Genomic DNA, 25653 nt, shown 5'->3' with positions numbered 1-25653 from the left:
AAAGTTCATATATAAAATTAATATACATTAATTTTATATATGAACTTTCCCCTCATATGTTTGCAGGTCTTTGCAAATCCTTTATACATATAGATCCATGTACCTGTGTACCTGTAGCCATACATATACATTATTTTTATATATGAATTTATCCTCATATGTTTGCAACTCTCTGCAAATATCTATATAAAGAGAGATGTCTGGATAGATATGAATATATTCTTACCTACCTATATATAGGGCTTGCAAATATTACAGGAGGGAAATGAACACACAAATATATATAGACATGTCTAGAGAGATATGAATATATAGCTTGCAATTATTGTAGGGGAAATGCACACAAACACACATAGGGAGAAAGGGGATTTGCAAACATTTCAGGGGGAAATTAGTATCTATAATTATAGATCTATATCTAGCTCTGCATTGTTTATATAAACAATGAATGTTTGCCTGTTACTATGTTGGAAGCCGGCCTGAGTCCCCAAGGGGAGATAGGGTGGGATCCAAATGCAAATCCCTCTGTGTGTGTGCATTTCTCCTACAATATTTGCAAGCCATATATATTCGTATCTATCTAGACATGTCTATATATATTTGTGTGTGCATTTCCCCCTGTAATATTTCCAAGCCCTATATATAGGTAAGTAAGAATATATTCATATCTATCCAGACATCTCTATATAGATATTTGCAAAGACTTGCAAACATAAGGGCTGAAAAACTTGGTTTATCTTCGAGTATATACGGTATGTAGAGGATGGAGATGGAAGTGTGCATTAGGAGCCCTACCTTGTTCTGTTCATACTTGTACAAGATCTTTAAGGTTTCCATGGCCCTGATCATTGACTGCATGGCAGTGAAGATATTCTGGTACACCAGCTTGGTGAAACCCTTCTTGTCTTCCTCCGAGTAGCCCGAGCCGTGGATTATCCGCATCTGCTTGATGAAGGTGCTCTTCCCACTCTCTCCTGTGCCTGAAAAGCAAAGAGTGGGAACAATATATATGCTGTAAATAAATAAACAAGGTGAGGAGGCAAGAAAGACAGGACTTTGATTCTCTTGACCTATGTAAACGAAAGATTGTGAATTCCTTCTATACCACTGTAATCTATATATCTATATATATAAAAGAGTGATGGCATCACGGCGACCCACAAAACAACAAAACTACAGGCCCCCCAACCTCGAAATTTGACAACACAACCCATCATCCACGCCTCTAGGTTGATACAACAAAAAGAAAAGAAAAATAAAGTCCTAATTAGAGAGAGAGGAATAATTGCTTTTAGCCAATTGCTGCCAGTTAGAAGGCTAAGCTCCTCCAACTTGGTCTCCTAGCAACCCAATAAAAACAATTAAAAACACTAAAAATTAATACAATAAAATACTATAATAACAGAAAATAACTAAAAATAATACAAGAAAATAATAAAATATAATAAATAAAAAGATAACTTACAATAAAATTAATTTAAAAAAATACAAATAACGTCAAATAAAAATTACACAACAATTTTTAACCAATACCACCACCACTTTGCCACAGCAACGTGTGGCCGGGCACAGCTAGTTACTAATAATATTACCATATAACAATATAGTACAATATAGTAATGTAATGCTTATAATGTGCTATGCTAATAATATATTGTATGTACATTTGATTTGTAAGCCGCTCGGGGTGAGAAGAGCGGGATAAAAAGGTAATAAATAAATAAAAATAAACAACTACCCTGGCTACCATCGAGAGAAACATGGGATTTGCAGTGATACCTTCAGTTAAGAGTTTAGTTCATTCCATGATGGAGCTCTTTTTTTTGTATATATTTTTTATTGTGCAGTTTGTAAGCAACTCGTACATTTCTTGTTACAATAATAATTCTTTTTTCCCCCATATAATAAAAAACATACATGAAGTCAGGATATAGGAGGGGAGGGGGGGGGGAAAGGGTAGGTAACTTCGACATAAAGGGAAACATTGACATAAAAGGTGAATGACAATATTGAAACAACAACAAAAAACAAAAAAAACAAATAAAATTAAAAAAACAAAAAACAGAAACAGAAACAAAAAGACCCACAACAACAGCTTGGGATATACATGTATACAGTTGCTTTAATGTCCTTGTTACTTCCAGAGCTCTGGATATGGTCCTTATGTTTTATTTTTCCTGTCTATTAGTTTTGTAGTTACACATATTTGATGGAGCTCTTAGCTCACATGATGGAGCTCTTAACTCAAATTGTTCTTATCTCAAAGTGAATTTCCCCACTGAAGTGCTATTAATCCATTCCAGCTCCCCCCTTCCAAATTTTTTGTTGTGTTTTTAAGGAAGAAAATGCATTTTATAAATGACAAATGATGTATTAATATACAGTAGAGTCTCACTTATCCAACATAAACGGGCCGGCAGAATGTTGGATAAGCAAATATGTTGGATAATAAGGATTAAACATCAAATTAGGTTATGATTTTACAAATTAAGCACCAAAACATCATGTTATACAACAAATTTGACAGAAAAAGTAGTTCAATACTCAGTAATGTTATGTTGTAATTTCTGTATTTACTAATTTAGCACCAAAATATCATATGTTGAAAACATTGACTGCAAAAATGACTTGGATAATCCAGAAACTTGGATACGCGAGGCTCTACTGTATTACATTTATTATTTTTCTCTATTATTGTCGCTACTATTACATTTATTTTATTCTATTTTTATTATTATTATTAATACATTTATTATTTCACTCTGATCTTATTATTATTATTGCATTTATTATTTTACTCTATTATTACTTGTATTATTTTCCTGTATTTATTATTACATGTATTATTTTACTCTATTATTACTTGTATTATTTTCCTGTATTTATTATTATTACATGTATTATTTTACTCTATTATCAAACTAGCTGTGCCCGGCCACGGGTTGCTGTGGTGAAGTATGGTGGCATGGGAAATAAAGTATTGAGGAATTGGTGGTAGTTAAGGTAAAGAGTCCCCTGGGCTGAGTGGGTTGCTAGGAGACCAAGTGAGCGGAGCTTAGCCTTCTAACTGGCAGCAATTGGATAAAAACAATTATTCCTCTTCTTCTAATTAGGATTTCATTTTTCTTTTCTTTTTGTTATATCAACCTAGAGGCATGGATGAGGGGTTGTTCTGTCAATTTTCGAGGTTGTGGGGTGTTTACTTTTGTTGTTTTGTCCGCTGTCGTGATGCCATCACTCTTTTATATATATATATATATATAGAGAGAGAGAGAGAGAGAGAGAGAGAGAGAGAGAGAGAGAGAGAGAGAGAGAGAGAGAGAAGGATACATAAGCACATATACATTGAAGAAGATGAGAATACTGATTTGATCAGAGTTGGGCAGTCTTATCTTAAATTTGAGCTTGATGTAAATATTCAAAAACATTTAACCTACTGATGCCACAATTCATGTAATTTTATTGGTATCTATTCTGAAATTTACCACTCACGGCTTATACTGGAGTCAATGTTTTCCAAGTTTTTTGTGGTAAAATTAGGTGCCTCGGCTTATATTCGTGTCGGCTTATGCTCGAATATATAATAATAATAATAATAATAATAATAATAATAATAATAATAACTTTATTTTTATACCCTGCCCCATCTCCCCGAAGGGACTCGGGCGGCTTACATGGGGCCTTTCCCGATACAACAATCAAATATCAACAACAAAGCAATAACACAATTATCCCAATAAAAACATCATCATCAGTAAAAAACAATCATTAAAATCAACATGAAGCATACAATGCGAATATGGTATATTCACATGGAACAATAACACTTTGCTCCTAGACAAGCTTTTCTTAAGCACACTGCATGGTCACGGATGGGAAACAAGGCCTCCTGGACAAAAAAGAAGGTTCTTATTTTCAAAATTGAGCAAGAAGTCATGCTTTATTTACTAGATGCCTTAAATATGTTCTATGCTCTGCTAACACAGTCCTCCTCGGGAGAACAGAGAGCTACAAACCCAGGGAGATACTGACACGGCACTCTTTCTTACAGCGGGGTTATTTCAGGTGAATAAATGGGTCGAGAGCAGAGCGGAGAGGAGGCAAACCTAGAAAGCAGAGCCAGGATATGTCAAATAAACCGCAGTTACAAACATCTGACTTACAAATGACACATAGTTAAGAATGGGACAACAAGAAGTGAGAAAAATCTACCCCTGAGAAGGAAAATCCACTCCTGAAAGTTCTCATGGCAAAAGGATGTCTCCAATGTAGCTTTATCACCAATCTTTGTTTCCACAACAAGCCAATTTATTCAAAATCCAATCATCACCGGGACAGAAAGTGAGATTATTTATTTAATACATGTATAGCTTGCCCGTCTCACCCCAAAGGGGACTCAGAGTGGCTTACATATAAAATTTACATACAATATTATATTATTAGCATAGCGCAATACTGGCAATAAATTACCATATTGGACTATATCTATATATTGTAATATTATTAATAATATTACATGTAATATATAATATATAATTAATATTATTATATTGTATTATAAAATAATATTATTAATATTATATGAATATACAATCTATATATATAAAAGAGTGATGGCATCAGGGCGACCCACAAAACAACAAAACTACAGGCCCCCCAACCTCGAAATTTGACAACACAACCCATCATCCACGCCTCTAGGTTGATACAACAAAAAGAAAAGAAAAATAAAGTCCTAATTAGAGAGAGAGGAATAATTGCTTTTATCCAATTGCTGCCAGTTAGAAGGCTAAGCTCCTCCAACTTGGTCTCCTAGCAACCCAATAAAAAACAATAAAAAAACACTAAAAATTAATACAATAAAATACTATAATAACAGAAAATAACTAAAAATAATACAAGAAAATAATAAAATATAATAAATAAAAATATAACTTACAATAAAATTAATAAAAAAATTGCAAATAACGTCAAATAAAAATTACACAACAATTTTAACCAATACCACCACCACTTTGCCACAGCAACGCGTGGCCGGGCACAGCTAGTATATTATAATATTATATATTATTGTAAAATATATTGTATATACAGTAGAGTCTCACTTAGCCAATGTAAACGGGCCGGCAGAACGTTGGATAAGTGAATATGTTGGATAATAAGGAGAGATTAAGGAAAAGCCTATTAAACATCAAATTAGGTTATGATTTTACAAATTAAGCACCAAAACATCATGTTATACAACAAATTTGACAGAAAAAGTAGTTCAATACACAGTAATGCTATGTAGTAATTACTGTATTTATGAATTTAGCACCAAAATATCATGATATATTGAAAACATTGACTACAAAAATGTGTTGGATAATCCAGAACGTTGGATAAGCGAGTGCTGGATAAGTGAGACTCTACTGTATTATATGTATATACAATATGTTATAATTATTATATATTATTGTAAATTATATTGTGTATATGTTGGATATACACACGGTAGAGTCTCACTTATCCAAGCCTCGCTTATCCAAGCTTCTGGATAATCCAAGCCATTTTTGTAGTCAATGTTTTCAATGCATTGTGATATTTTGGTGCTAAATTTGTAAATACAGTAGTTACTACATAGCATTACTTTGTACTGAACTACATTTTCTGTCAAATTTGTTGTATAACATGATGTTTTGGTGCTTAATTTGTAAAATCATAACCTAATTTAATGTTTAATAGGCTTTTCCTTAATTTCTCCTTATTATCCAACATATTCGCTTATCCAAGATTCTGCCGGCCCGTTTAGCTTGGATAAGTGAGACTCTACTGTATGTATATATGTATTTGTGTATACATATATATATGTAGGTTGAATCTTCTGAACAGGGGGGCAGATAGCAAACCAAACAAAGGGGTGTTCACCCTTCCCTATGGATCCAAAGCTAATAAATATGCATATATTTAGCTGGAATTACAATTTAAAATGTACATTTTACGACTTACTAACAAATTCAACTTAAGAACACTGGAGCCTATGGTGGCCTTGTGACTTGAAAGTTGGGTTGCTGACCTGAAGGCTGCCAGGTTCGAATCCCACCCGGGAAGAGCGCGGATGAGCTCCCTCTATCAGCTCCAGCTCCATGCGGAGACATGAGAGAAGCCTCCCACAAAGATGGTAAAACATCAAAACATCCGGGCGTCCCCTGGGCAACGTCCTTGCAGACGGCCAATTCTCTCGCTCCAGAAGCAACTCCGATTGCTCCTGACACGAAAAAAAAAAACCTTAAGAACACTCGAAACACCCTCTATGAATGCACATGGGACCAAAACAAGCAACAAATGGGGGTCGGTCTAAACAACAAGGAAAACATACAGCCTCCAAGGCATCACTAACCCGCAAGTCCCATCAGCTGCAGCCCAGAAAGGAAGGGTTCATGGGAGTTGCAGTTTAACACCGGAAAGAACCCACTTTCCCTGCCTGAAGATAATCAGGAGATTATGGCAGCTCACAAAAGGAATTATAGCTGCAACCCGGAAGTCCTATGTAGGAGGGAGGGACACGTTTAAAAGTAGACAGGCCGGGAGAGAATGGTAGTAAAGGCCACTACGTTTTCCACACAGAGACAGAGGCCCGTCGAAAAGTAAGGAGGTATCTTTCGCACAGAGACGACTGGCAGGAAGAAGAGCCACTAAGAGATTACCATATATACTCGAGTATAAGCTGACCCGAATATAAGCTGAGGCACCTAATTTTATCACAGAAAACTGTGATAACTTATTGACTCGAGTATAAGCCGAGGGTGGGAAATGCAGCAGCTACGGGTCAATTTCAAAATAAAAATAGGTCCCAATAAAATGTCATGAATCGAGGCATCAGTAGGTTAAATGTTTTTGAATATTTACCGTATTTCAAAGAAAAGCAATAAACTAGCTCAATAAGTGGAAGAGTAGGGGCAACGAAAACAAAATGGTATCAACAATAACCTAATAATAACAATAAAAACTTCATTAGGATCCCACCCTATCTCCCCATGGGGACTCAGGCCAGCTTCCAACATAGTAACAGGCAAACATTCAATGCTTATATAAACAATGCAGAGCTAGATATAGATCTATAATTATATATACTAATTTCACATATGCATTTCCCCCTGAAACGTTTGCAAATCCCTCTGTGTGTGTGTGTGTGTGTATTTCCCCTACAATATTTGCAAGCCCTATATATAGGTAGGTAAGAATATATTCATATCTATCCAGACATCTCTATATAGATATTTGCAGAGACTTCCAAACATGTGGGAGTAAATTCATATATAAAAATAATGTATATGTATGGCTACAGAGGTACATGGATCTATATGTATAAAGGATTTGCAAAGACCTGCAAACATATGAGGGGAAATTCATATATAAAATTAATGTATATAGCTAGATACACATATAAAGGTACATAGAAATTGCAAAAGCTGGCAAGGGGTTAATGCCTATATATCTATAGGAGAGTTTAACAAATATTTCAAGGGAAAATGCTTTCATAAGATGAATGAATATATATTTTTCTTCTTCCTAACTTGCAAGGGTGTCTCTCTTTTCAAAACATTCCCTTAATTAAGAGTGAGGGGGGCTTTGCAAAAGTAAACACGCTGATAAGGGAGAAGAAGAGAGAAATAGATCACATATTGCAAGCAATAGCCTGCAAGCTCCGTTGAACGAAGTTTTCTATAAGCAGGTCAACACGTTAAATTCTATGCCTGGGGAAAAAGGGGTGCCTCCCCCCCTATGATGTGGCCACGGAAAGAAGGGAAGGAGGTCAGTTCTCAAGAAGAAGAAGAGCTCCCTTGGCAGTCCTATTGGCCAGGGAGGAGAACATGCATCCTAGAATAGTTGAATTATGTAACAGCCGTGAATGAGATTTATGATCTGCTCCTTAGCCAATGAGCCGTTTTCCCCTAGATTTGTCCTTTTCTCCCCAAAACACCCCCTTCACTATGAAACACTCCAATATGATCAACCAATTCCCAGTTTCTCTCTCTCTCTCTCTCTCTCTCTATATATATATATATATATATACAGTAGAGTCTCAATTATCCAAGCTAAACGGGCCAGCAGAAGCTTGGATAAGCGAATATGTTGGATAATAAGGAGGGATTAAGGAAAAGCCTATTAAACATCAAATTAGGTTATGATTTTACAAATTAAGAGCCAAAACATCATGTTATACAACAAATTTGACAGAAAAAGTAGTTCAATACGCAGTAATGTTATGTTGTAATTACTGTATTTATGAATTTAGCACCAAAATATCATGATTTATTGAAAACATTGACTACAAAAATGGCTTGGATTATCCAGAAGCTTGGATAAGTGAAGCTTGGATAAGTGAGACTCTACTGTATATATAAAAGGAGAATGGCATCGCTCCACCGGGCAAAACAACAAAACTAAAGGCCCCCCAACCTAGAAAATTGACAACACAACCCCTCATCCATGTCTCTACGTTCTTACAAACAAACTACACATCCCTAACCTCCATGGGGCCAACCCCCCCCCAAAAAAACCGGGATGCACCCCTTTGTGACGCACCTTGATTGACACTAAACAGCCTTGCAGCTTCAAAGCCAGGCTGCCTCCTAGGCCACAGCAAAAAAACAAAACAAAAAAACCAAAAAACAAAAAAACCCCAAAAAACACCACTTTAGTGTGAATTTTAAACCATTGTGTAGAAGGGGCCTCATATAATCCTGTTCCAGGCAAATCATATAACATTATCAATATCATGTATAATAATTACTGTGCTCTAATAACAATACACAACAATATAATCTCTAAAATCACGACACTAAATAAACAACAACACTCAGAACACAGGGGAATTCCACACAGGAAACAACCAGGCCCAGCTAACACCTCCCAACAAAGGATTCCCTCATGCAGGAAGCAGCCAGGCTTGGAAGCTACAAGACCATTCAATGTAGTGGCAACAATAATAGAGAAAAATAATAAATGTAATAATACCAATAATAATAGAGAAAAATAATAAATGTACCATATATTCTCAAGTATAAGCTGACCCAAATATAAGCCAACCAAGACCCTCACCCGAGTATAAGCCGAGGGGGGCTTTTTCAGTCTTAAAAAAAAAGGCTGTAAAACTAGGCTTATACTTGAGTATATACAGTATGTTAATGATTTTAGAAATTAAGCACCAAAACATCATGCTTTACAACATGATACACGATAACGTTATGTAATAATTACTGTATATATGAATTTAACACCAAAATTTCGCAATTTAATGAAAAATTGACTACAAAAACATTGACTACTAAAAGGCAAACTGCGTTGGATAATACAGAACCTTGGATAAGCCAAGCTTGGATAAGCAAGACTCTACTGTATATCCAAGCGCTTTTCGCAACGAAAGTAATTACACTGAATCAACTGCTGAATTGGAATAAGTCCTGAATGTAAATCTCTTTAATCCAATGAATTTACTCTAATTGGACTTAATAATTGGATTTAGGCATATATAATGGAATTAGGAAAAGCAAGGAAATAGCTAATAGCAATAGATGAGGAACACTGGTTAATAGGAAAGCAAGCATCTCTCATAAATAAACAACAAAGGCATATGTAAATAGACAAGCAAATAAAAAGATACATAAATAAGAAACAGCTACATAAATGTATAATGTAAGCAGGAAACATAAGAAAACATGGCACAGGAATCAATGAGGAAAATATCATTCAATGCAAAAGCAGGCATGTATTTATTTAACATACAAGGATAAAAAGAGACACACCCATATAGGAACTAAATGGAAAACATATGAACAAGGAAATATGAAAGCATAAGAAAAAGACAGAATATATATGTGTGAAAGAGCTATACATATGCATATATTTAATTACTGAAAACCCCAAGTCCTGTAAATATTATGACAAGATGTTTCAGTTTCTGCCTTCTTTAGCTACTCTTAATAAAATCAAAAGAAAAGCAAAGGTTCACTCTGATCAGCTGACAAAGGCAGAAACTGAAGTTCTTTGCCATAGCATTCAAACAATATATATCCTAAATGGTCAACTCTAAATGGTTTTGGAAAGCATCTATAGAGACGTGGGTAATTGCTATATGTGTGCTATGTAAGTATATATCCTCCTATAATATTCAAATAATTGTCTTTGTTTACCACAATGTAAATGATTAATTGCATCCTTCTGGAATTAGGACCCATTTGTCCAAAACTGGCTTTTTAAAAAGGAATAATAATAATAAAACTTTATTTATATCCCGCCCTATCTCCCCGTGAGCCATTTGTAACTGACAAATGATAATTTTGTCAGCACCGATGGTTTTTAAGTGCTGGCCAAGGTCTTTCGGCATAATATTCTATCATGTTACGGTAATACATGTATATGATATAATATTCTATCATGATGTGGTGAGATATATATATATATATATATATATATATATATATATATATATATATATATCATTATGTTGTAATATATATAATGTGATATTATATTATATCACTATATTGCAATATATATGTCATAATATTACAGTAGAGTCTCACTTATCCAACATAAACAGGCCGGCAGAATGTTGGATAAGCGAATATGTTGGATAATAAGGAGGCATTAAGGAAAAGCCTATTAAATATCAAATTAGGTTATGATTTTACAAATGATGCACCAAAACATCATGTTAGACAACAAATTTGGCAGAAAAAGTAGTTCAATACGCAGTAATGCTACGTAGAAATTACTGTATTTATGAATTTAGCACCAAAATATCACAATATATTTCAAACATTGACTACAAAAATGCGTTGGATAATCCAAAACATTGGATAAGTGAGCGTTGGATAAGTGAGACTCTACTGTATATTATTATTAATTTTTTTGTGTCAGGAGTGACTTAAGAAATGCAAGTCGCTTCTGGTGTGAGAGAATTTTATATATATATATATATATATATATATATATATATTACATGATGCATATTACAATATTATACTACAATGACAATTATATACATCTATTACATGATATTCTAATCTATATATATGAGATAATATATCATATTATAATATATATAATGAACAAATATCATCTTATAAGAAACTGCAAGTCGCTTCTGGTATGAGAGAATTAGGTAGATAGATTGCATGATGAATATTACAATATTATACTACAATGCCAATTATATACATCTATTACATGATATTCTAATCTATATACAGTAGAGTCTCACTTATCCAAGCTAAACGGGCCGGCAGAAGCTTGGATAAGCGAATATCTTGGATAATAAGGAGGGATTAAGAAAAAGCCTATTAAACATCAAATTAGGTTATGATTTTACAAATGAAACACCAACACATCATGTTATACGAGACATTTGACAAAAAAGTAGTTCAATATGCAGTAATGTTATGTTGTAATTACTGTATTTACGAATTGAACACCAAAATATCACGATATATTGAAAACATTGACTACAAAAATGGCTTGGATAATCCAGAAGCTTGGATAAGTGGGGCTTGGATAAGTGAGACTCTACTGTATATGAGATAATATATCATATTATAATATATATAATAAACAAATATCATCTTATAAGAAACTGCAAGTTGCTTCTGGTGTGAGAGAATTAGATAGATAGATAGATTGCATGATGAATATTACAATATTATACTACAATGACAATTATATACATCTATTACATGATATTCTAATCTATATATACATAATGAGATAATATATCATATTGTAATATATATAATACAATATCATCATATAATTGATTGCGATATTGAAACATACATACTGTACATAACGTTATATCATGATATTGATATATATATATATAATATTATATCATGATACTGTTATATGCATATGATATATTATATCATGATACGGTAATATATGTACATTTAACAACAAATTTGACAGAAAAAGTAGTTCAGTACGCAGTAATGCTATGTAGTAATTAGTGTATTTACGAATTTAGCACCAAAATATCACAATGTATTGAAAACATTGACTACAAAAATGCGTTGGATAATCCAGAACCTTGGTTAAGCGAGGCTCGGATAAGCGAGACTCTACATGTATGTGTATATATATAATATGATATAATCTATCATGATACGGTAATATATATACAGTAGAGTCTCACTTATCCAACATAAACGGGCCGGCAGAACGTTGGATAAGTGAATATGTTGGATAATAAGGAGAGATTAAGAAAAAGCCTATTAAACATCAAATTAGGTTATTATTTTACAAATTATGCACCAAAACATCACGTTATACAACAAATTTGACAGAAAAGTCAATATGCAGTAATGTTATGTTGTAATTACTGTATTTATGAATTTAGCACCAAAATATCACGATATATTGAAAACACTGACTACAAAAATGCCTTGGATAATCCAGAACCTTGGATAAGCGAGTCTTGGATAAGTGAGACTCTACTGTATATAATATTATATCATGATGTAATTTTTGTGTGTCAGGAGTGACTTAAGAAACTGCAAGTCGCTTCTGGTTTGAGAGAATTATGAGAGAATCTATCTATCTATTATATGATGAATATTCACAATATTATACTACAATGACAATTATATACATCTATTACATGATATTCTAATCTATATATATATATAATATGAGATAATATATCATATTGTAATATATATAATACAATATCATCATATAACTGGTTGCGATATTAAAACATACATACTGTACATAACAGTATATCATGATATATATATATATATATATATATATATAAAAATATCATGATACTGTTATATGTATATGATATAATATTTTATCATGATACGGTAATATATATATGATATATTATGCCATGATGTTGTAATATATATTATGTGTTATTGTATCACTATATTGCAATACATATATGTCTTATAATATTATATCATAATGTAATTTTTTTGTGTCAGGAGTGACTTAATAAACTGCAAGTCGCTTCTGGTGTGAGAGAATTATATATAGATTACATGATGATTATTACAATATTATACTACAATTTATTTATTTATGTACTACATTTATATCCTGCTCTTCTCATCCCAGAGGGGACTCAGAGCGGCTTAGAAATCAAATTTATTTATTTATTTCGTGTCAAAAGCATTGCATAATAAATAAGTTTAAAAGCGATAAAATAAAGAAATCACAAACAACAAAATAGTTTTAGACCAGAAGTGGGCAACAGCAATCACATTGTCAAATGTACACACAATATATTATTAGCATAGCACAATATAAGCATTAAATTACTATATTGTACTACTGTATATCATTATATGGTAACTAGCTGTGCCCGGCCACGCGTTGCTGTGGCGAAGTATGGTGGTATGGGAAATAAAGTATTGAGGAATTGGTGGTAGTTAAGGTAAAGTGTAAAGGTTTTCCCCTGACATTAAGTCCATTATAAATGGGTTCTATAGCTGTGTGGAAGGGCCTTGAGTCTACACTGCCATATAATCCAGTTAAAATCAGATAATCTGTATTTTATAGGCAGTGTGGAAGAGGCCTAAGTGAGGCCTAACTCTGCCTGTCCCCTGGGCTGAGTGGGTTGCTAGGAGACCAAGTGGGCAGAGCTTAGCCTTCTAACTGGCAGCAATTGGATAAAAACAATTATTCCTCTCCCTCTAATTGGGCCTTTATCTTTCTTTTCTTTTTGTTGTATGAACATAGAGGCATGGATGAGGGGTTGTGCTGCCAAGTTTAGTGTTTCTGGGATGTGTAGTTTTGTTGTTTTGTCCTAGGCCGAAATTTCATTACCCTTTTATATATATAGATGTTATTAGTAATATTACATTTAATATATAATATATAATTAATATTATTATATTATTAGTAGTATAATATTGTATTACATTGTAATATGACAATTATATACATGACAATGACAATTATATATATCTATTACATGATATTCTATTCTAATCTATATACAATGGAGTCTCACTTATCCAAGCCTCGCTTATCCAAGGTTCTGGATTATCCAAGCCATTTTTGTAGTCAATGTTTTCAATATATTGTGATATTTTGGTGCTAAATTTGTAAATACAGTAACTACAACATAACATGACTGCGTATTGAACTGCTTTTTCTGTCAAATTTGTTGTAAAACATGATGTATTGGAGCTTAATTTGTAAAATCATAACCTAATTTGATGTTTAATATGCTTTTCCTTAATCTCTCATTATCCAACATATTCACTTATCCAACGTTCTGCCGGCCCGTATATGTTGGATAAGTGAGACTCTACTGTATATATATAGAGAGAGAGAGAAAGAGAGAGATTACATGATGAATATTACAATATTATACTACAATGACAATTATATACAGCAATTACGTGATATTCTATTCTAATCTATATATATAATATGAGATAGTATATCATATTGTAATACAGTAGAGTCTCGCTTATCCAACGTAAACAGGCCGGCAGAACGTTGGATAAGCGAATATCTTGGATAATAAGGAGGGATTAAGAAAAAGCCTATTAAACATCAAATTAGGTTATGATTTTACAAATTACACACCAAAACATCATGTTATACAACAAATTTGACAGAAAAAGTAGTGCAATACGCAGTAATGCTATGTAGTAATTACTGTATTTACGAATTTAGCACCAAAATATCACGATGTATTGAAAACATTGACTACAAAAATGTGTTGGATAATCCAGAACGTTGGATAAGTGTTGGGATAAGTGAGACTCTCTCTCTCTATATATATATATATATATATACACACACACACACATTTGACAGAAAAGGTAGTTCAATACACAGTAATGCTATGTAGTAATTACTGTATTTACAAATTTAGCACCAAAAATATATTGAAAAAATAATCCAGGACCTTGGATAAGTGAGACTCTACTGTATATAATATTAATATAATATTAATATAATGTAATTTTTTTGTGTCAGGAGTGACTTAAGAAACTGTAAGTCGCTTCTGGTGTGAGAGAATTATGAATCTATCGATATAGATTACATGATGAATATTACAATATTATACTACAATGACAATTATATACATCTATTACATGATATTCTAATCTTATCTATATATAATATGAGATAATATATCATATTGTAATATATATAATACAATATCATCATTTAAGAAACAGCAAGTCGCTTCTGGTGTGAGAGAATTATATATACAGATAGATTACATGATGGATATTACAACATTATACTACAATGACAATTATATACATCTATTACATGATATTCTAATCTATATATATTTATAGATATAATATCTATATGATTATATATATAGATTACATGATGGATATTACAATATTATACTACAGTGACAATTATATACATCTATTACATGATATTCTAATCTATATATATTTATACAGTAGAGTCTCACTAATCCAAGCCTCGCTTGTCCAAGCCTCTGGATAATCCAAGCCATTTTTGTAGTCAATGTTTCCAATATATCATGATATTTTGGTGCTAAATTCATAAATACAGTAATTACAACATAACATTACTGCGTATTGAACTACTTTTTCTGTCAAATTTGTTGTATAACATGATGTTTTGGTGCTTAATTTGTAAAATCATAACCTAATTTGATGTTTAATAGGTTTTTCCTTAATCCCTCCTTATTATCCAAGATATTCGCTTATCCAAGCTTCTTCCGGCCCCTTTTAACTTGGATAAGTGAGACTCTACTATATATATATAGAGAGAGAGAGAGAGAGATTACATGATGAATATTACAATATTATACTATAATGACAATTATATACAGCTATTACATGATATTCTATTCTAATCTATATATACAAGATGAGATAGTATATCATATTGTAATATATATATAATACAATATCATCATATAATTGGTTGAGATATTAAAACATACATACAGTATATAGGTTCATGGTCCCTCAGATTGTTGAGGGGCCGAATATATCATATATATGATATATTACAGCATGATGTTGTAATATATATAATGTGATATTATATCATTATTGCAAAATATATATATATATATATATATATATATATATATATATATGTTATATTATATTATGATGTAATTTTTTGTGTCAGGAGTGACTTAAGAAACTGCAAGTTGCTTCTGGTGTGAGAGATATATGATGAATATTACAATATTATACTACAATGACAATTATATACATCTATTACATGATATTCTAATCTATATATATAATATGAGATAATATATCGTATTGTAATACAATAGAGTCTCACTTATCCAACACATGCTTATCCAACGTTCTGGATTATCCAAGCCATTTTTGTAGTCAATGTTTTCAATATATCGTGATATTTTGGTGCTAAATTCATAAATACAGTAATTACTACATAGCATTAATGTGTAATGAACTACTTTTTCTGTCAAATTTGTTGTCTAACATGATGTTTTGGTGCTTAATTTGTAAAATCATAACCTAATTTGATGTTTAATAGGCTTTTCCTTAATCCCTCCTTATTATCCAAGATATTCGCTTATCCAAGCTTCTGCCGGCCCGTTTAGCTTGGATTAGTGAGACTCTACTGTATATATAATATCTATATAATTATATAGATAGATAGATTATATGATGGATATTACAATATTATACTACAATGACAATACATCTATTACATGATATTCTATCTAATCTATATGTATAATATGAGATAATATCTTATATTGTAATATATATATAATACAATAGCATCATATAATTAGTTGCGATAGTAAAACATACATATATATGTGTGTATGTGTATTATGTCTGATCTGGCAACCTTCATATATCATATTATAATATATATAATACATTATCATCATATAAGAAACTGCAAGTCGCTTCTGGTGTGAGAAAATTATGAGATAATCTCTCTCTCTATATATATATATATATTACATGATGAATAGTACAATATTATACTACAATGACAATTATATACATATATTACATGATATTCTATTCCAATCTCTCTATATATAATATGAGATAATATATCATATTATAATATATATCATGCAATTGGTTGCGATATTAAAACATACAGATATATATTATATTATATAAAATGTCAGATCTGGCAACGTACTTGGGGCCTTCCTTCCTTATTTATAATTATTTATTTATTTAATCCATTTATATCCTTAAATGTATTTTATATAAATTTATACAAATATAAATTCCTTCCTTCCCACCCGCCTGAGAGGCGGCCTCACCGAGCAAGAGGAGCTTGAGCTCCCGCCGGGCGTCGCGCTTGTCCCTCCGCAGCTGCTTCTCGATCTCGGCGTTGATGCGCTTCGACTCCTTCACCTCGTCGCTGAGGCAACAGGCCATCATGGACTCCAGCGTCATGGCGGCGGCGGCGGCAGCGGCGGGAGGGAGGGAGGAAGGCAGGCCAGGAGAAACGGACTAGGCCTCGCCCCAGGCCTCGGCCTCGCCTGCTCGGCCCCGCCGCCTCACGCAGCCCCCAGCGCCGCCGACCGAGCCTCGCCGACGCCGCCTTCGCCTCCTCACAACACACACTCACTCTCGAACCCGCGGACGGGCGGCGGCCTCGGCCAATGGGGCGGCGAGCGCGAGGCGCCCTGGGCGGCGCGGGTTGGCTGACGGCGAACAAGCCCCGCCTCTCCCCTCAGGAAAAGAAAAGAGGGGGGTGGCTCAAACCAAAAAAAAAAGGGGGCGGGGCCCAGCGCGAGCTCTGACGCAGGGGCGGGATTGGGCGCGAGGGAGGCAGCGCGGCCAATCAGAGCGCGGGGAGAGGCGGGGACTTTCGGCGTTGGCAGGGCGCGTGTTGCTGAGGGAGGGGAGGGGACGGAGGTTGGAGCGCGCATGCGCCGTGGCGACTCTGGCCACTGTGAGGAACTTGAGGCAGCGAGAGAGAGAGAAAGAAAGAGCGAGGCCCAGCTCCGTGACATTAGGTGGATTTTGAAAGACTCCTGATGTATCCAAAATATTATAGAGTCAATTGCGTCCTTTTGGCTTCGAAGGAGAGCTCAGGCTTCATTGTTTTGCAGGTTTATGGATGAGACACCTCCAAGAGGCCTAGTCAACTACTGTCATTTCAGGCTGAGAGACCTCACAGGCCTTATCCTTATTTCCCGCCTAATTAATCGAGCTATCCAACAAATTGAGACAGTTGTTTAGTTTTTTGCACTTCTACTGAGACTTGAGGTAATTTCTATCCACATCAATGCAGCATTGGCTTGCTGTGAGTTTTCCGGGCTGAAGCATTCTCTCCTGACGTTTCGCCCACATCTATGTCAGGAATCTTAGGGGTTGTGAGGTCTGTTGGAAACTAGGCAAGTGGGGTTTATATATCTGGAATCTGGCAAAAGGAGGCAATCTATATATATAAAAGGGTAATGAAATTTCGGCCTCGGACAAAACAACAAAACTACACATCCCAGAAACACTAAACTTGGCAGCATAACCCCTCATCCATGCCTCTACGTTCATACAACAAAAAGAAAAGAAAAATAAAGTCCTAATTAGAGGGAGAGGAAAAAATTTTTTATCCAATTAGTGCCAGTTAGAAGGCTAAGCTCCGCCCACTTGGTCTCCTAGCAACCCACTCAGCCCAGGGGACAGGCAGACTTAGGCCTCAATTAGGCCTCCTCCACACTGCCTATAAAATACAGATTATTTGATTTTAATTGGATTATATGGCAGTGTAGACTCAAGGCCCTTCCACACAGCTATATAACCCATTTATAATGGACTTAATGTCAGGGGAAAACCTTTACCCTTTACCTTAACTATCACCAATTCCTCAATATTTATTTCCCATACCACCATACTTCGCCACAGCAACGCGTGGCCGGGCACTGCTAGTTTTATATAATACAGTAGAGTCTCACTTATCCAGAACATTGGATAAGCGAGACTCTACTGTACTCATATTATGATATACTAATAATATAATGTATATATACATATATTTATAATAATATTATGATGTAATACAATGTAATAATAATACACAGAGTCAGACATGACTGGAATAATTATATATATTACGTGTAATATTACTAATAATATTACAATATACTGTTATAGTACAATACAGTACTCTACTGTATATCCCGCCCTTCTCACCCCGAAGGAGACTCAAGAGCGGCTTACAAATTAAATTTACATACAATTATATATTATTAGCATAGCACAAGGCTGGCAATAAATTACTATATTGTACATTGGCTTGTTGTGAGTTTTTCCGGGCTGTATAGGCATGTTCCAGAAGCATTCTCTCCTGACTTTTCGCCCACATCTATGTCAGCAATTTTAGGCGTTGTGAGGTCTGTTGGAAACTAGGCAAGTGGGGTTTATATATCTGGAATCTGTGACAAAAGGAAGCAATTTTATATAATACAGTAGAGTCTCACTTATCCAACTTAAACGGGCCTCACCCGAGTATAAGCCGAGGGGGGCTTTTTCAGTCATATACACAAAAAAATTACATCATGATATAATATTATAACATATATATATATATATATATATATATATATATATATATATACATACATACAGTAGAGTCTCACTTATCCAACACTCATTTATCCAACGTTCTGGATTATCCAACACATTTTTGTAGTCAGTGTTTCCAATCGTGATATTTTGGTGCTAAATTCGTAAATACAGTAATTATCCAAATCCAAATTTATTTAATGCTTAGACCATAGGTCTTTCGCATGCAAGACAAACAAACAAATACACGAAAGCCAGACCATCAAATACAATTTAAAACATGCCATTAAAACCCTATATAAAACATTAAAATGCTGCAAATATCAATGTCAGAATATGCCCTTCAAATATTACATATTTCATAGATTAGCACCAACATAATTAAAAACAAGATAAAACCAAGTAAGTACAACATTATTAAAAATTAAGCAGGGAACACCTTGGATATAAACAACCACTATTAGTTAAAAGCATCCCGTTTATGTTGGATAAGTGAGACTCTACAGTATATTGCAATATAGTGATATAATAATAAATTATATATATTACAACATCATGATATGATATATTATATATATACAGTAGAGTCTCATCCAACGTAAACGGGCCGGCAGAACGTTGGATAAGCAAATATGTTAGATAATAAGGAAAGATTAAGGAAAAGCCTATTAAACATCAAATTAGGTTATGATTTTACAAATTAAGCACCAAAACATTATGCTATACAACAAATTTGACAGGAAAAGTAGTTCAATACGCAGTAATGCTATGTTGTCATTACTGTATTTACGAATTTAGCACCAAATTATCACGATATATTGAAAACATTGACTACAAAAATGGCTTGGATAATCCAGAAGCTTGGATAAGCGAAGCTTGGATAAGTGAGAGACTACTGTACATATTAATATAGCACAATATAAGCATTTTATTTATTTATTTATTTATTTATTTATTTACTACATTTATATCCCACCCTTCTCACCCCGAAGGGGACTCAAGAGCGGCTTACAAATTAAATTTACATACATAAGCGAGCCTTGGATAAGTGGGACTCTACTATATGTTTTAATATCGCAACCAATTATATGATGATATTGTATTATATATATTACAGTATGAAATATTATCACATACAATATATATAGATTAGAATATCATGTAATACATATATATAATTGACATTGTAGTATATTGTAATATTCATGTAATCTATATATATATATATATATAGATATATATAGATATATATACATAATTCTCTCACACCAGGAGTGACTTGCAATATAGTGATATAATATAATATCACATTATGCAGTAGAGTCTAACTTATCCAAGCTAAACGGGCCGGCAGAACCTTGGATAAGCGAATATCTTGGATAATAAGGAGGGGTTAAGGAAAAGCCTATTAAACATCAAATTGGATAAGTGATACTCTACTGTGCTCATATTGAAAAGGTAAAGCTTTTCCCCTGACGTTAAGTCCAGTCGTGTCCGACTCTGGGGGTTGGTGCTCATCTCCATTTCTAAGCCGAAGAGCCGGCGTTGTCCATAGACACCTCCAAGGTCATGTGGCCACTGGCATGACTGCATGGAGCGCCGTTACCTTCCTGCCTGAGCGGTACCTATTGATCTCACATTGGCATGTTTTCGAACTGCTAGGTTGGCAGGAGCTGGAGCTAACAGCGGGCGCTCACTCCGCTCCCGGGATTTGAACCTGGGATCTTTCGGTTTGCAAGTTCAGCAGCTCACCGCTTTAACACACTTTGCCACCGGGGCTCCCACGTACTCGTATTATGATATACTAATAATATAATATATTGTATATCCATGTAATATTTATAATAATATTATTATGTAATACAATATAATACTAATACACTATTATATTTATTTATTTATTATTTATTTATTTACTACATTTATATCCTGCTCTTCTCACCCGAAGGGGACTCAGAGCGGCTTACAAATCAAAGCACAATATAAGCATTAAATTACTATATTGTACTATATCATTATATGGTAATATTATTAGTAATATTACATTTAATATATAATATATAAGTAATATTATATTGTATTATTAGTGGTATAATATTGTATTCCTTTATAATATTATCAATATATGTATATACAATATATTATATATTTATAAATTATTATAAATTATATATACAGTAGAGTCTCACTTATCCAACATAAACGGGCCAGCAGAACATTGGATAAGCGAATATGCTGGATAATAAGGAGGGATTAAGGAAAAGCCTATTAAACATCAAATTAGGTTATGATTTTACAAATTAAGCACCAAAACATCATGTTATACAACAAATTTGACAGAAAAAGTAGTTCAATACGCAGTAATGCAATGTAGTAATTACTGTATTTACGAATTTAGCACCAAAATATCACGATATATTGAAAACTGACTACAAAAATGACGGATAATCCAGAAGCTTGGATAAGCGAGGCTTGGATAATTAGGACTCTATTGTACTCATATTATGATATACTAATAATATAATATAATGTATATACATATAATATTTATAATAATATTATGATGTAATACAATTTAATAATACACAATTATAATTATTTATTTATTTACTACATTTCTATTCCACTCTTCTCACCCGAAGGGGACTCAGAGCGGCTTACAAATCAAATGAACATACAATATATTATTAGCATAGCACAATATAAGCATTAAATTACTATATTGTACTATATCATTATATGGTAATATTATTAGTAATATTACATTTAATATATAATATATAACTAATATTATTATATTGTATTATTAGTGGTATAATACTGTATTCCATTATAATATTATCAATATTATATGTATATACTATATATTATATATATAAATTATTATAAATTTATATATATATATAAATTAGCATAGCATGTTGCTCTCAGGTTGGTATGATGTCTTCTTGACCCCCTCCTTCTTCACTCTGGCCTCATTATATATTATCATTATATATTTATATTACATGTAATATTACTAATAATATTACAATATACTGTTATAGTACAATATAGCAATGCTTATATAGTACTATGCTAATAATATAATATATTGTATTTAAATATAACTTGTAAGTTGCCCTGAGTCCCTTTCGGGGTGAGAAGGACGGGATATAAATGTTGCTAATAAATAAATAAATTAAATTTCTATCCACATCAATGCAGCATTGGGCTGCTGTTAGTTTTCTGAGCTGTATGGCCATGTTCCAGAACCATTTGCTGTTGGTGATAACAGAAAAATTGCCTCCTTTTGCCACAGATTCCAGATATATAACCCCACTTGCCTAGTTTTCAACAAACTTCACAACCCCTAAGATGCCAGATGTAGACTCTATGTTTAGAAAAGGCAGAGGAACAGGAGACCAAATTGCCGATATCCACTGGATAATGGAGAAAGGTAGAGAGTTTCAGAAAAATATTTATTTTATTGACTATTCTAAAGCCTTTAACTGTGTGGATCGTAATACACTGTGGCAAGTTCTTGGTGGTATGGGGAAACCAAGTCACCTTGTCTATCTCTTGAGGGATCTGTATAACGACCAAGTAGCAAGAGTAAGAACAGACTCGAATATAAGCCGACCTGAATATAAGCCAAGGCACCTAATTTTACCACAAAAACTGGGAAAACATTGATTCCATTATAAGCCAAGGATGTTAAATTTCAGAAAAAAATAGATACCAATAAAATTACATTAATTGAGGCATTAGTAGTTTAAATGTTTTTGAATATTTACATAAAGCTCAAATTTAAGATAAGACTGTCCAACTCTGATCAAATCATTATTCTCACCTTCTTCAATGTAAATGTGCTTATGTATCCTTTTAATAATAATAGAGTAAAATAATAATAATAATAATAATAATAATAATAATAATAATAAATACAGGAAAATAATACATGTAATAATGAATAGAGTAATAATAAATGCAATAATAATAATAATAATAATAATAATAATATCAGAGTGAAATAATAAATATAAATAACGTTTATTATTATTATTATTTATTTAATTATTTTATTTTATTTTATTGTATGACACAGCAAACAAGATAGACATGCTGGATTTCATATCACAAAATCACAAGTCGAACACTTCCCAAGCGTTTAGGACTGCGTGATGTATTATTATTATTATTATTAAAACATTTATTATTTCACTCTGATATTATTATTTTATTCTATCTTGCTGTGTCATACAATAAAATAATATCAGAGTGAAATAATAAATGTTTTAATAATAATAATAATAATAATAATAATAATAATAATAATACATCACACAGTCCTAAAAGCTTGGGAAGTGTTCGACTTGTGATTTTGTAATAGTAGCAACAATAGTAGAGTAAAATAATAAATGTAATAATACCAATAATAATAGAGAAAAATAATAAATGTACCATATATTCTCGAGTATAAGCTGACCCAAATATAAGCCAAACAGGATCCTCACCCGAGTATAAGCCAAGGGGGGCTTTTTTAGTCCTAAAAAAAGGGCTGAAAAACTAGGCTTATACTCGAGTATATACAGTAAATGTCACTAATAAATAAATACATAAACAAACAAATAGTGCTAACTTAAGGTTTCTACTTTTAGCTTTGTGCAAGAGACTGCTATTTAATCACTGATCTGGCAAAACAACACAAACAACAGTACAATGAAAGACGCTTGGACTAATGCCCCATTTTAACTCTGGTTTTATGATCCTTGGATTTTATTTTTTCTTTCAATTTTCTGTCTTTATGTCCGGCAGAGGTCGCTGTTACCCTTTGAAATGTTTTAGGCTGGATCTATATTGTATTGTCAAAGTCTTTCATGGCTGGAATCACTGCGTTGCTGTGAGTTTTCTGGGCTGTATGGCCATTTTCCAAAAGCATTCTATCCTGACATTTCGCCCACATCTATGACAGGCATCCTCAGAGGTTGTGAGGTCTGTTGGAAACTAACTGGCCAATCAGGGGAGTTTTGTTATCAGTTTTTACTTTTATATCTTGGATTGTATGTCATGCATTTTTGTTTTTATTTGTATTATTTTATATTTTTGTATGGTTTTAGTTATGTGTATTGTATTGCATTGTATTGTTTTTATCATGCTGGAAGCCGCCCTGACTTCCTTGAGGAGACAGAGCAGTATATAAATAAAGATTATTATTATTATTATTATTATTATTATTATTATTATTATTATTATCTAGGCAAATGAGGATTATATATCTGTGGAATGTCCAAAATGGGAGAAAGAACTCTTGTCTGTTGGTGGCAAGTGGGAATGTTGCAACCCTGATGTATCAGGACCAAATATATATGGTATATTTATTATTTTTCTCTATTATTATTGGTATTGTTACGTTTATTATTTAACTCTATTAATTATTATTATTACATTTATTATTTTACTCTATTGTTACTTTTACATTTATTTTACTCTATTTTTATTATTAATACATTTATTTTTTACTCTATTACAGTAGAGTCTCACTTATCCAACATTCATTTATCCAACATTCTGGATTATCCAACGCAGTCTGCCTTTTAATAGTCAATGTTTTCAATACATTGAGATGTTTTGGTGATAAATTCGTAAATACCCTAATTACTACATAACATTGCTGTGTATTGAATTGCTTTTTCTTTCAATTTATTGTAAAACATGATGTTTTGGTGCTTAATTTGTAAAATCATAACCTAATTTGATGTTTAATAGGCTTTTTCGTAATCCCTCCTTATTATCCAACATATTTGCTTTATCCTACATTCTGCCAACCCGTTTATGTTGGATAAGTGAGACACTACTGTATTACGTTTATTATTTCACTACATTTATTATTTTTATTTTATTATGACACAGCAAACAAGATAGATATGCTGGATTTCGTATCACAAAATCACAAGTCGAGCACTTCCCAAGTGTCTAGGACTGTGTGATGTATTATTATTATTATTATTATTATTATTATTATTATTATTATTTTATTATGACACAGCAGACAAGATAAATATGCTGGATTTCGTATCACAAAATCACAAGTCGAGCACTTCCCAAGTGTCTAGGACTGTGTGATGTATTATTATTATTA

General features: G+C 32.9%; 1 protein-coding gene across 2 annotated transcripts in view; it reads right to left on the bottom strand.

Annotated features, from left to right (window-relative positions):
* The window catches only part of gna11 (G protein subunit alpha 11), a 33035-nt gene extending 15411 nt beyond the window's left edge, over positions 1 to 17624 (bottom strand). For both annotated transcript variants that reach the window (XR_010000298.1, XM_062960447.1), the window contains exons 1-2: positions 17282 to 17624; positions 796 to 980 (exon numbers count right to left, since the gene is read on the bottom strand). Coding sequence is in view for 1 of the 2 variants with exons in the window: in XM_062960447.1 (XP_062816517.1) it covers positions 796 to 980; positions 17282 to 17417 (321 nt within the window). In the remaining variant the exon portion in view is untranslated. The remainder of the gene's footprint in view (positions 1 to 795; positions 981 to 17281) is intronic.
* Positions 17625 to 25653: the final 8029 nt, after the last annotated feature.

This window comes from Anolis carolinensis, unplaced genomic scaffold, assembly GCF_035594765.1.
Source record: "Anolis carolinensis isolate JA03-04 unplaced genomic scaffold, rAnoCar3.1.pri scaffold_7, whole genome shotgun sequence".
In the NCBI taxonomy this organism is placed as follows: domain Eukaryota; kingdom Metazoa; phylum Chordata; class Lepidosauria; order Squamata; family Dactyloidae; genus Anolis; species Anolis carolinensis.
Note: the sequence above shows the minus strand (reverse complement) of the source record. Positions and strands in the feature narration are given on the sequence as shown.